Source organism: Mesitornis unicolor, unplaced genomic scaffold, assembly GCF_000695765.1.
Source record: "Mesitornis unicolor isolate BGI_N332 unplaced genomic scaffold, ASM69576v1 scaffold16131, whole genome shotgun sequence".
Classification (NCBI taxonomy): domain Eukaryota; kingdom Metazoa; phylum Chordata; class Aves; order Mesitornithiformes; family Mesitornithidae; genus Mesitornis; species Mesitornis unicolor.
The window spans coordinates 20384-33717 of NW_010163262.1; the positions used below are offsets into that span (position 1 = coordinate 20384).

The 13334-nt window shown below is 42.0% G+C and overlaps 1 protein-coding gene across 1 annotated transcript in view; it reads right to left on the reverse strand.

Moving 5' to 3' along the window:
- The window catches only part of LOC104548010 (cytoplasmic dynein 1 intermediate chain 1), a gene marked incomplete at both ends in the record, with an annotated part of 45515 nt that overhangs the window by 6499 nt on the left and 25682 nt on the right, over positions 1-13334 (reverse strand). Inside the window, one exon of the mRNA XM_010193910.1 lies at positions 2030-2176. Within this exon, the coding sequence (XP_010192212.1) occupies positions 2030-2176 (147 nt within the window). The remainder of the gene's footprint in view (positions 1-2029; positions 2177-13334) is intronic.

A 13334-nucleotide genomic window follows, 5' to 3' on the forward strand; every position in this document is an offset into this window, starting at 1 on the left:
TGGCAGAACTACCACTTATTTTAGACTGCTTTAAGATCCAGCTGCAGGTCACCTCCCCAGTCAGCAGGGAAGGGCAGAAATCTTCAGAGCAGTGCCTGCCTCTCAGGTTTGAGAGTGGGCCCCCTCTCTAAGTGCAAAAAGGGCAGAGTGTGCGTGCACACACCAAAAATGGACTCGGCAGTTGCTGCTGAAATGGCACCTTGTGCTCAGAGGCCACCTGTACACACCAGTAATGTCCATTCTGATGCTGGCTTTTCTTTTTCTATAGATCTATTTTTTCATGAGTGTTTGTGCTCTGGTAGTCCAAACACACAGGGACAGAGTGGGTGGGAGGAAGCTAAAGCAAGCAGCAGAGTATCTACAATATTTAGCAGGGAGAGAATGAGCTGTGTCTTTCCAGCAGCACCTCAGTGTGCCAGGTCTGGCTTTAATCAGGGCTACCAGCCATCAATTTCACGCACAATAAAACTCATGGCAGAAATGAAAAGACGTAAGGAAAATGGATGAAAAAGACAACCAAGGGTACATAACAGAAAGTCTAAACAGGGTCCTTCCTTTCAAAGGGTCGCTGCCAGCTTGCTTTTATTTATTTTGGAAATGAAATCATCATGCAAAAGGGTTTTGTCTTAATTAAAATTTCCTGTTGTCCCATGTGCAGATGTGTGGTGGGTGTGAAAGGAAATTGGTGAGTAAGCTGTGGGCAGAATTCTCTATTCTGGTGAATCCAGGCAACAACCAGTGATACTAAACTTCAGGAAGGTTTAAGCCAGTGATAACAACACACTCTTGTCTGTTTCAAATAAACAAAACAAGAAAAAGAAAAGAGAAAATCCTTTTTTCACATACGCCATAAGTTCAAATTAAAAAAATGACTCACGCATCTAGCAGTACATAAAGTAACATTGCTACAGTGGGTTTGTCTTAAATCCTTTTTTTTTTATTGGCGCCTAGGATTCAAGCGAGCCTTTTGTAACCAAGACTTCATTTACATTTTATATAAGTGATTCCTATATATAACATAAAGTAAGCATTCTTTTATTGTAAAACCTGATCACTCCTTAAAAAAATTATGCTTCCTCATGTTAGACTGCGTAAACACTTATTTATACCAATCCATGACAGCACATAAAGTGCCCATCCACAACTGAAAGTAATTTATTTGTATTTGTCAAAAGCAAAACATCACATATTGTTCTATTGCAATAATAAAACTAGTTTAAGATATAATTCCAGGAGGTACAATTTTATCTTAAATGTTTTTTGACTGTAAACAAATTACTTCCCATTAATCTTTTCTTTTCCACTAGATTTTGAGTCCCAGTTGTTCAATTTTCAGTGATAGTCAGCTTCTTGCCACTAGTTTTCTGGTCTGCTACATCTCTAAATTGCACTGCCAAGAGTGACTGTTTCTTTTCATGGAGATCGAACATTACTGGCGACAAAATGAGCAAAAACATTAGGGAAATGAAAAGCAATGTTGAAGTTGCAACCCATGGCACAGATCATTAGGTTATTACATCAACATTCATGATAGTGGAAATTTAGGGAACAATATTTGTGTTGCCTGGCCCACTAAGCGTCTCTGTGCACACCTGTCATTTTTTAATATAAGAGACTTGCCATCGTAATACTGGCCCCACGCTGAATGTCTTGCATTAATTCGCATGGCATGGTTTATAGAGTTGTCTTTTAACTCCAGGGATTATGTTGTCACAGTCAACTAAAAGCGGAACCTTTTTTGAATCTGCAAATTCCAAAGATAAGAATCGAAGAATTGTAAAAGCTGGAGGTGCAAAAGACCTATCACTTTGTCTGATACTTTGCTCTGCTAGAACAGGATTATTATCTTTCAGAGTGCTTTGTGTAGTTCAGTTTCTTATGTTTCGGGAAATTTGCATTTTTCTGCATTTTTCTATCATACTACTAACTTTTCCCTTATGTTTTTATTTGTGTAGACACAACTAGACAGCTCCACCTCCCTGCTGACCATTTCCTCTTAAGGAAATGAGGAGCTGATTTTTATCCTTACCGTGTGAGCAGCAGCAGATAAGGGAGTTCTCTGAACCGGAGTGCGCCTGTGGCTGCGATTATCCCACAAGACAATTTGGCCAGAGTATGTTCCACCAACGACCAGGTTTGGGTGAAAGCGGGCAAAACAGACGGACATCACAGAGGACTAGAGTAAAACAGGTAGAGAAGAAGAGAGGGGTTACATGGTCAGTCATCTTCAATTCTCTCCTAAGGAAGCATATTGTAATTAGCATTTTGTATTTTAGAAATCACTGCCTTGTTCATATTCCCTGCACACCAGCAATTCTGCTAACACCAATAGGACACATGCAAAGAGCTGATTTTGTACCCTAAAAGGTGCAGTTCCATCGGTCCTAGGGAAAACATGCACCATAGGATGAGTTTTAGCACGATGCTAAAAATCTGAGATAACCTCTCTATGACAGTGATGGGAAGGTGCTTAATTTCATTTTCAAAAGTGAGAACTTCAAGTAACCAGATGCAGTAGAGGTTGGCATCCTGGCCCATGATTTCCCATCAGAGAGAGTTCTTCCCCTGTTGCCTCTCTAGCTTTTAACTCTCAAATGATTTGAGCTGAGTTTGTGAGAGATCCTCCAAAGCTCACCTCAAGGTGCGCTGCCTTGAGAGCATCAGCTGACAAGCCGTGCCTTGTTGGATCAGTGACTGATTTCTCTGCTACAGATTAGATTTCTCTTCTAATAGCAGAGGGAATCGCACTTTCCCTTATACTGTTTGAGCAGAAATTAGTTTTTCCTTATTTTAGTGACAGCTGAGCTGCCTTTGTACATTTTCTTCAGCTGGGGATGCTGAGGAGCCAGACCGGTGTAACAGTTACCCTGGCTATCTGGTAGAGTACCCCATGAGCCAATATGGAGATGGGTATCTATCCCAACTACTGCTCTCCAGTCTCTTTAAAATAACATGCAACACCTGAAGTCCTCAAGGGAACAGTACCCAGAACCTTCACGTGCCAACAAACTACAGCCAAGAGCAACAAGCTGTAACTCCTTCAAGTCCTTCATCCTCTTTCTAAGGAATTATTTCCCATTTTTATATAATTCGTTCTGGATGTTATGTCTTCATTTTATGCAAACAGGAAAGCAAAAGTTACAGCATTCATATAATTTCCTAAGAATTCACATACTAATAAAGACAGTTAGCAAATAGAAGCAAATGTTAAGTTTTTCACGGGCAGTTTTAGTGACGCTTGCAAGCCACAGAGCAAGACTTGAAATGCTGTGGCAATTACAGTCAGAAAGTTAAATTCACTGTTAGTGGTCGCACTCTTTAAAATTCATTTTCTGGCTGCTTCCAATGTGTTTTGGTAACAAATTTGTGCTACAGTTTAATGACTGGGTATTTTGAAGTGGCGATGTTCCTAAGTGTGAACCCATTTTACTCAATGACAAAGAGTTAACTAAATTACTGTATTTCAGTTGCATAAAAAGCATTGCAGACATTTAACTAAACTTGTTTGAATTGGGAACATAGGAGCTGCCAAGCTGAACTAGACCCCATGTCTACCTAACTGGTGACCCTGCCTCTGGCAGGATGGAGTTGTAAAAAGTCTGACGTGAGCAGTCTTCTTTCCTTACTGCTCCTCATCCTCATTTCTAGTGGCTAGAGACTGGTTTGAACTTTTATACCAGAGATTTTAAACCCCTTCTGATAGGTCTACAATTAATTATGCTAACTCTTGATATCTGTAACTAGATTCATAAGAATAAAGCAAAATGTGAAGTTTAAATAGCTTATACTGAATTCATGTGGCTGTCTGATATAGAATCATAGAATGTATTGGGCTGGAAGGGACCTTTGAAGATCATCCAATCCAGCCCCCTCACAGTAAGCAGGAACATTGTTACCAGATCAGGTTGCTCAGAGCCCCATCAAGCCTGACCTCGAATATCTCCAGGGATGGGGCCTCCACCACCTCTCTGGGCAACCTGTTCCAGTGATCTACCACCCTCATGTTGAAGAACTTTTTCCTAATATCCAACCTACATCTACCCTTTTCTAGTTTAAAGCCATTACCCCTTGTCCTATTGCTACATGCCCTAGTGGACAGCTCCTCCCCAGATCTATTGTTTAAAGTCAGTTGATAAACTAAATTAATTTATCAGACATATATCATAGAGCAGTATATTCAACAGTGGTTTTTTTGACCTAATAAGATTGTCAAGACAATGAAATAAGCTGCCACTACCCTTTTTCTTCCCCATTCTGTCTGGACTTTCAAGGCTGTTCACTTGTCATCTTTGATCACTTCCCTTCTTGACTAAAGCTGTTGCATACATTTTTCTGATGTTATATAGTCTAGTATCTAAAGACTAGATGATTAGTATACATAATTGCCTATTTTAGTCTATATCTAAGCACTTGAGCATAGTAATTACACTATGGTCAGTCATAGCAACAAAAGGTAGCTTCCAAACACCATTTGCAGATAAGAAACCCCACCTCTGAGTACTTTGGTACAGCTAAGAGGGGCTTAAAACTCAGCTACAATGCAGCTGCCACTCGGTTTCCACAGATCCCCCATACATTATAATTAAAACGACCCTACAGCACATGTTCTACATTTTATCTCTTTGTTTAATGGCTTCGTGAGTTGTTTTAATCAGCCCCTCTCATTCCTTATAACTAGGCTGACAGATACTCTTACATGAAGTGAAATACCCAGATGATTTTAAAATAGTATGGCTCCACCACTGTGTACACCCCACAGCAGCTACACGGCTCCACATGTATTTTAAGAAACCCCAATTCAAACAGTCATTCCACAACAAAGTTCTCAGTTTGTCTGAAACTCGGGAGACTCTGAAGCAGGGTGAAGAAGCCAAGTGGACAGTGTATTTTTAAATGTTGTGTTTTCATGGTTAGCATGTTTTTGAATTCAGGATCCCAGAATACAGTTCAATGGTCAGGATAGAAATTGCTAAAGTGTGTTTTTCATAAAGTTCAAAAATAACCTACAGACATGACAGACCTAAGTCCTCTGTGCTGCTTCTAGTTTTACGTATCACTCCAAAGTAACTCAACTTCAACTGATGAAATGTTCAAGTCCTTTTAATTATGTCAATATTATTTTTCTGCCAAGGAAAAACTTCTGTCAAATATTAGAATTTAACAATTTAAGGACTCCACTCAATAGCACTTAATAAAGTGATTATTTTCTTAAAGTTAATGGCAGTACTCAGATGAGTAAGGGCTGTAAGATCCAGCCCATTCATTTAGCAACTTTAAAAGCCTTCATTTCTTAGCCTTAATGGGAGACAGCAGCAGACAGGTCTCCAGTCTGTCTGAACAGCTCTGTGCTCAAGGAGAGCAGCAGAAACCATTCCCTGTGAGCCTCTTCTGCCTCCAGGCTGCCTCGTGTTTGCTGATCCAAGCAGTCTTGCTCCTCTAAAACAGAGTTTTGCCACCGACTTCAAAGGGGGGAGGAACCAGCGCATGGTCGGGTTTTAAAATAACAGTAGAACCCCCTCTGCACTTCTACCATACCTTTCTGGGGAAATCTCACAGCACTTTCCAATCATGACAGTAAAGCTTCCTGATTTTTCATAGTATATGCAACAGTACATAAAGAAATGTAAGAGGGATCATGTCAGAAGGCAATTCCACAGGGAGTTTAGTGTCCAGAGTATAAAAGCAGCATTTAGGAGGTTCCCAGCATTATCTTTTTTATGGGGGCCACAGAGCATCTTGTCTGCAAGTTGCTGGGATCTGCAAGAACCAGGCAATCCTCAGTGTTTGGTCACCTCCATGGCTCTGAATTGCTCTGTGCAGTGAATCATTTCATTATTCACTTTAGCTTAATGCTCTGGTGTTTTCTCACTCTGGCAAATACAGTCTGCTGGATTTAGCTTTCTCTCTCTCTCCTTAGCTTTCTCAGTGTCTCCACTAAAGCACTTTTTTTGGTACTTCTGACTTTGAAATCTTCCAACCAGATTTTCTACTTCTGTACCTTTGTGATGGCTTTCTGGTAGATGCCACCACACTGGTGCTGCTGCCTTATCCCCTATGCCTGTCCGCAGAGGTGAGCAGCTCTCAAAAGACCAGGTGAGCAAGCCTGAATCAGCGCCAAGTAGGACCACTGCCCAGGCAAAAGGGAGAGCCAGGCCCAGGCTGGTAAACCTGGGCTTTTTGTCTGGCAAATGGGCAAACCTGCTCCCTGGATGCTAAAGCTTCTGCTCCTGGCTGTTACAAGAACCATGCTGAAAATACAATTAATAAACAAAGCATGAAATGTCTGTGCTCTTGTCACGGCAAAGAGAGGGCTGGCCTCAGAAACGTAACCACTGTCCAGCCCTTGGAGAGGCCTTCACCTGAAGGGATGAAGGCAGCACCCCTTGGCCCCCTGTTCGGGCAGCTGTCAGCCCATCTCACCCTGTATGGAAAGAAGCACTACAGGACCAATGGGACGGTGACTCCCTTCCTCCTCGCTGATGCAGTCGACTCAAACAAGCCCCAGGCCCTCTTCAAGTGGTTGGCAGAGCTGGTTTTTATTTTAGAGGCCTAATCTGGCCCAGATTTGGATTAATGATGGCGTATCCCTTCAACCACAGATACACATGCTCAGGACAGACAGACATTTGGATTCTCATTACTGGGAAGCCTGACCTCAGTACCCACATCTGATGTGCGTAAGGCCCCAGAGACTCAGCTGTCTGTGCTGGAGCCTGTAGCTTCAGATGGCACTCTGCCCAGCCACCAGTTGAACAAGTTCACAAAGATCTGGGTGCTAAACAATTATGACTTTCAATAGCGAACGACTACTGCGCTCAGTGAGACCTCTTCTGCAGGAAACCACCCCCGTAGGCCGCACAGCCATACTGGTGCCATATGCCTACACTTGACAGCAGATGGATCTCAAAACAATATTTTGTCAGTGGAAAGAAGTGATCGGAGGAGTTCACAAGCATTTATAGGCCCCAAAATACCAGGTTATACTGCAGCAGGCACTCAGGAAACTCCTGGGTAGATTTTCTAGCTGAGAAAACACTTGTGGAGAAGCAGTACAGTTTGTGGTGTGCTACTATAGGTCAGTCTGACACAGACAACAGTGGGTGACCAGATTAACTGCAGCTGAGATGAAAAGACAGATCCTTTTCCACGCTTCAGGGAGTTGGCTTAGAGGGACTAAGAGCAGAGGGACAAAGCTGTGGTACTGTCACTTAGCTAGAACCACAAAAAGGCACCAAAGTCATGGTCCTTTATCCATAGGAACTGAAGAACAGGGACTGGACCTCTGATCACCTATGCTTGCCCTCCTGAGGAATAAATGAAGACAAAGGCCAAAAGTACATGTACAATTTGCTCATAACCTTTTGCTCTCACTCCTGCTCATCAAGAACAGCACTTAAAGAGTCTAAAGCACTCCCAGGCCCTCTGAGGGCTGCTCTGCTTTGTTCTAGCCAGGCAATCAGGAGACCCCGTCCTCACACTTGCATTGCTACACACACTTACATGAGGCCCTAGAACAGATACCTTGATACATCTCAACTGCAAAGGTGGATTGAAATCATCATCTACAAACAAAATAGCAACCAAGTTACTAAATAAAGCCCTTTTTATCTGCCAGGCCAAAGACTGAGAATCAGTACAGAAAGTTGCGGTATCAGATCTGGACACTGGTTTGTCTGGTTTAGTGCCCTATTACATCTTTTTGCACCACAAAAGAAGGTGTGAGATACTTTGAAAGAGGCAATACTAGAGTGACTTTGCCCTGGCTACTGAGATACCTGGATTTGTACGCTGAAACAGAGGCTATGTTCCTTCCAAGAGTCTTGCTTACTTTTAGTATCAGCTATTATGAATCTGGATATTCCTGTGTTTCACATAAATGTCTAAGCATAATCAATAGTAATAAGCAAATGGCAGAAAGCAACAGAATTACAACTGGTTTTCCCAATTAAATTTGAAAAGGTAGCTAATACATGATTTATGTGTACGGAATCCCTTAGCAAAGAGGTTAACTCTTAATTCTAAAAGCTTTAAATACCAAGACTCCTGTATTGCTCGCCCCAACTCTCTTCCTATTCAACTACAAAATTACATCTGAAAGACTTTGTACTAGAGATTATTTGTAGTACTAGAGATTATTTGTAGTACTATAGAAAATTTGTCTTCTACTAAAAAGAAAATAAAAGCAGTTGACATCCTTCATGTATTTAAATAAATAAATAAAACCAAACAAACATTTCTTCAAACCAAATGTCAGAATCCTGTTTAATTAAAAAAGGAAGTTTATACTTGGTTATAGTGTGTGTCAACATTTATCCCTTTGATTTACAAGAGTATGGACTGGAAAGAACAGATTGCTTTATTCAAGAGAAAGAAAGGAGGAAGGGGGACCCAGTGTGACAGGAAAGAGTGTAGGCTGTATTAACTTCAGTGCTTGTTAAAACATGAAGGATTAATGGTAGAAAGGGAGGGAAGAATTGTGAATGTCTCCAGTTTAGGATCTTCAAAAATGTTTGGGGATTCTAAGAATGTCTCACCCGACCACATGAAAGCTGCACAGAGAGGCTCAGCCACACGACTGCTCTAAATCCAAAGCTGGTATTGCTCCACTTATACCATCAAACCAAAGGAGCTGAAATGTAGCCACAAATTAAATTTATTTTTATTCAAAAAGTACTAAGTCCTTAAAAAGAAGGAAAAGAGTATGTCAGGAAACGCAGCTCACTCTTAGCTGAGTTTACCGGGTAGGTAACTCTGACATCTAACCTCAGCACTGACATCTGAGCACTGCAACAGAATCACAACACTCTACCCAAATCTGCAGAAAGGCAACATCCAGCCTCATGGGTTCAAGCAGGGTAGAAAGCTGAGGCTTTCCACTTTCATCTCTGTAACTGCAGGTTCAGCCCACGTAACTACAAGAATAAAATAATCAGAAGGAAGTCCAGAAATTGCCTTGCCAAAACGGAATCTGCACTTCAGCCCTTTTGGAAAGTGCATTTGCTAATATTATTCATTTGGTAGTGTTGTGATGTCTCAGAAAAGCAGCAAAACTGTGGGCTGTATTGCAAAAGCAGATAAACATGATACTTCAGGAAGATGCTGCCTGCCTTTATCTGTGACTACAACAACCAATCCACTCGGTAACCCTGAATTACTACACATAGGTGCAAGCCTAAGAATGCAGTCTTTGCTGAGTATCACACTTAATTTGTTAAACTGATGACGAGAGAATTAAAGCCTGGAGAAATAAGGAGCAACTTCAAAACAACAGCACATCAAAGTGAAGTTTACTTTCCATCCAACTGCCTAAATGCCAAGTATCTGAATTTATCCGTTTTTTCTGATTAGGACCTGGCTCCTTATCAAATTGCAGTGTCAAATCTTTAATGTCCATGTGCCTGCATGTTAGAGAAGCAAGCGCTTCCTTGGTTTGTATGTTTTATTCAGGTTGTGAAACTCAAACAGTTATACAAGAGCACTCTTAATTCCTTTGATTAAATTATTCGCAAGTCTGAAGTGATGGATCTGCACCACCCTTGCAGACCTGGATCCTTAGGGCATGTGTCTGCGGGTGAAGCGCAGAGACCTTCTGCTGTCCCTGCTGGTACCACAGGCTGGGCAGAACTTTGAGCAGATGGTAGGTGTCAGCTTGAGCAGCTCTGGCACGGTGCTAGCATGCAGCAGTGATCACTACTTCCAGCACAGTATTAGCCAAAGGCTTCTGGACCAGAGCTGCCATAGATGCAGCCAGCTCAGGACATGAGTAACCTTGCCACTGCCTGCCATCGCCCCTAACTACTGCTGCAACTTCTTTGGGACAGAGACTGACTTGTTACAATGGGTTGGTAACAAATCTCTTTCAAAGGCATCTCAGTCTGGGTGAGGCCTCTAGGATTGAACAGATAATAACACCACATGAAAAATCACTTAGTGCACAGGTCTTACCATTAGGTAAGAAGCGCTTCTTACACTGAAGAGTGTTCAGTTGCTTTCTGAAACAGGAACATTCTGCCATCAGCCCTATATCAGCTACCAGAAATCCTTTAGAAGTAAGTCATCAGCTACACGGGACACGACAAAACAGAAGTTGTTGGTGTGTTCCTACTGACCCTTCTGATTCTGTTACCTACAGTGGCTGCTGTTTTCTTACAGGGAGAAATTCCAAGAGATTTTACAAGTTAAACTCTTTGGTGAATTGCAGCCTGAATAATTTTCTAGTGATGAAACCAAACCTCCTTAATGTTCTCCACACATTTATGTGTAGTCACTTTGACCTTTTTTTTTAAAAAAGCATCTCAAATACAAAAGGTGTCTATGCACGCACCAGCCAATTGGTGAGACAAAGGTATTTAGGTGCTCCAAAGTGCACTGGCCAATCCCATTGCCTGCCTTTCTCTTCATCTTCAGGCAGCTAACCACATTTGTACATCTAGTTCAAAAACTTTGGAACATAAAAAAATGTCTTAACAGTTTTGGTCTGCCAGCAGCCAAACCTCAGATTCAGCAACAATCCACTCTCAACTGTATTTCATTGCTAATTCAGGGGAAGATGAAAGTCTCCTATTTTCAGCTTGCACAGTTTGCTGGAGAATGTATACACTTTTCCTTTCAACAGTAAGTAATGTCACATTGCAATTGTCACCCCTCTTTTCTTTTTGTCACAAAAGGGTTTATTGGACTGGACTTCTAACATTACTGGGCTGTTTGACACAGGTAGCTACCCCCAATAAGGAAGGTCAACCAAACCATGACCTCCGTCTTGCTCTAGCGTGACCACCCTCCTGTGGAAGTGGCCATGCAATCTGCATGTTAGCTTAATCGTGTTTGGGTTTCACCAGGGCTCAGAAAATCAGGAAGATAAGTTACAATGAACAGTCTGCATTAATTCATGAAGGAACAATAACTGAAGAGAAACAAAACCTCTGACATTCTTTTCAGCTCCATTGAAATACTTAATTCTCCATTCCCTACAGACTCTAAATAAATATACTTAAGGACACAGTCTTTGCAGAATTTTAGGGACAGTTTAACTAAGACACCAACAATTGCTATAGCAAATACCCCTAATGCTATACACCAAGTCTTGAAAACGACACTCTATGCACAATCTGTTCTGTATATATTAAATCTACTGCAAGTATATGCTGATAATATAATAAAGAATGAAAACCGACGCTTCTCTAATCCTTTTTCCTTCTCTTTAGTACTCATTTTGGCAAGCAGGGCAGAGTTTGCAGCATTCAGTGCCAGTCAGTCCTGAAAGAGGCAGAATATTTATTATAGGGCAAGTTTTCAAAAGTCGTATCTTCCTGCATAGCCTTAAAGTCCTGTTTACATCTCCAAGCATTATTATCCGTGCACGTGGATGGCAGAATAAAGATAACAAGATTAGAGTTCATGGTTAAAAAAAAAGAAGAGTTCAGTTTACCCTGTTTCGGTCAATATATTGATTATCATATCTCTTTGCATTCCTAGAGGGTTTTTTGAGGGGAACTGTTCTAAACACTGCAAAATGAAATCTAGATCTTCAGAAGCACATACTCAAAACATCGCACAAACCAAAGCCCTCTCTAAGCATTGCAGTTAGGCAAGTCCAGGCAAAAGCATCTATGAAGGTGAAGCCACTTCTATCTAGCAAATGGTGGGGGAACCTGGCTGGTAGGGACAAGGCCAGGAGTTCTGGTTACTTTTCCTGAACTACTTCTGCATATTCTCTGATATTATCTAACATAAAGCACAGATATAGCCTTGGCATCTCTAATATAAAACACAGATACAGTATTGGCAGCTCAGCCACATGTTCACAAAGTGCCCCAGCCATTGGTCTAAGGACTTAAGGTTCTTGTTGCTGCACATCTCTTCTCTAGGCAGAGTCTGCTTTCTGCTGGAACCACGACCTGGTCTCAGGAGCAAGGCTCAAGAGTTCCTGTCCAGGGTGGTCCCTGGTCCTCACCCCAGAGAGTGAGGTATGGGCTAGGCTTCCCTGACATCCCAGTGTCCTGGACTCTTCTCATAGAGAAAGCAAACCAGATGATCACTTGATGACAAGTTCTGGAAATACCAGAGTTGGGCTTTACAGAGCACACAGAGATAGCGAATTCCAGACCTGGAGAACAGGAATAGAAACGCGAGTTGTTCTTGAGCTGTGGTGGTAGCTTGGTGGTTTCTATGGCAGCAGTTCCCCAAGCCATGCATTTGATCAAACTATGTGAAACCACAGATGAATTAGAAGTCAGTACAGATGCTGAAAGAACAATTATCTATAGCTCAGCCTGTAAAGTCTGGCATAGCAGTCACAGCTGCTTATAAGGGAGTTGCAGATAAATCTCAAGTGTAGTCCAGACCCCTACAACAAATGCACAGGCCACGAGAACCAAGGCACAGTCAGAAGACTGAACATATCAGACAAAGAACAGTTTAAAGCCCCAGCCGAGGAAAGAACTTATCTGTATACTTAAGTCCATCTTTTCTCAGAAGTCCATGAACTTAATCATAGGTAATTCTTCTAAATTTCTCATGACTCAAAAGCCTGCTTGCAGCCAAGCAAATAGGTAAGTGCTTTCCTAAAACAAGTAACTTCTTGATTCAGCATTTCTGAGACACAGTGACCTCCTTTCAGGGTGGAAGGAAGGATGTCCTGATGTTCACAGAATCACACAGAATCACAGAATCATTAAGGTTGGAAGAGACCTCTAAGATCATCAAGTCCAACCATCAACCTACCACCACCATGTCCCCTAAACCATGTTCAGCTGGTCCTGGAAAGACTGTAGAATTAGAGACAGTCATGGCCCAGCTGACTTCTGCATAACCTCGGAGACAGGGAAGGGAAAAGGAGTATGAAGTGTCAGAGACAGACTTGCTCAATTGCCAGGGTTGGCACATCTAGAGCTTTTCTAGTCCAACCCCTTGCTCAGAGCGGAGGTAGCTGGACCAGATTGCTCGTGACTGTGTGTAGTTGAGATCTGAGTATTTCCATGGATGGAGACCTCATGACCTCTCTGGGCAACCTGTGTCAGTAGTCAGTCATCCTCACAGTAAAGGAGTTTTTTTTCTTATGCCTAAATGCAATTTCCTGTATTTCAGTTTGTGCCCATTGCCTCTTGTCTACACACGTTGATAAGATCCCCCCTGAGTCTTCTCTTCTCCAGGGCAAGCAGTCCCAGCTCTCTCAGCCTCTCCTCATATGAGAGATTATCTGGTCCCTAAATCATCTTAGAGGCTCTTTGCTGGACTCGCTCCAGTATGTCCAAGTCTCTCTTGCACTGGGGAGCCCAGAACTGAATGAATCTCTACTTACTGGACCCCTCTTTACTTATCAAAGACCTTACAAG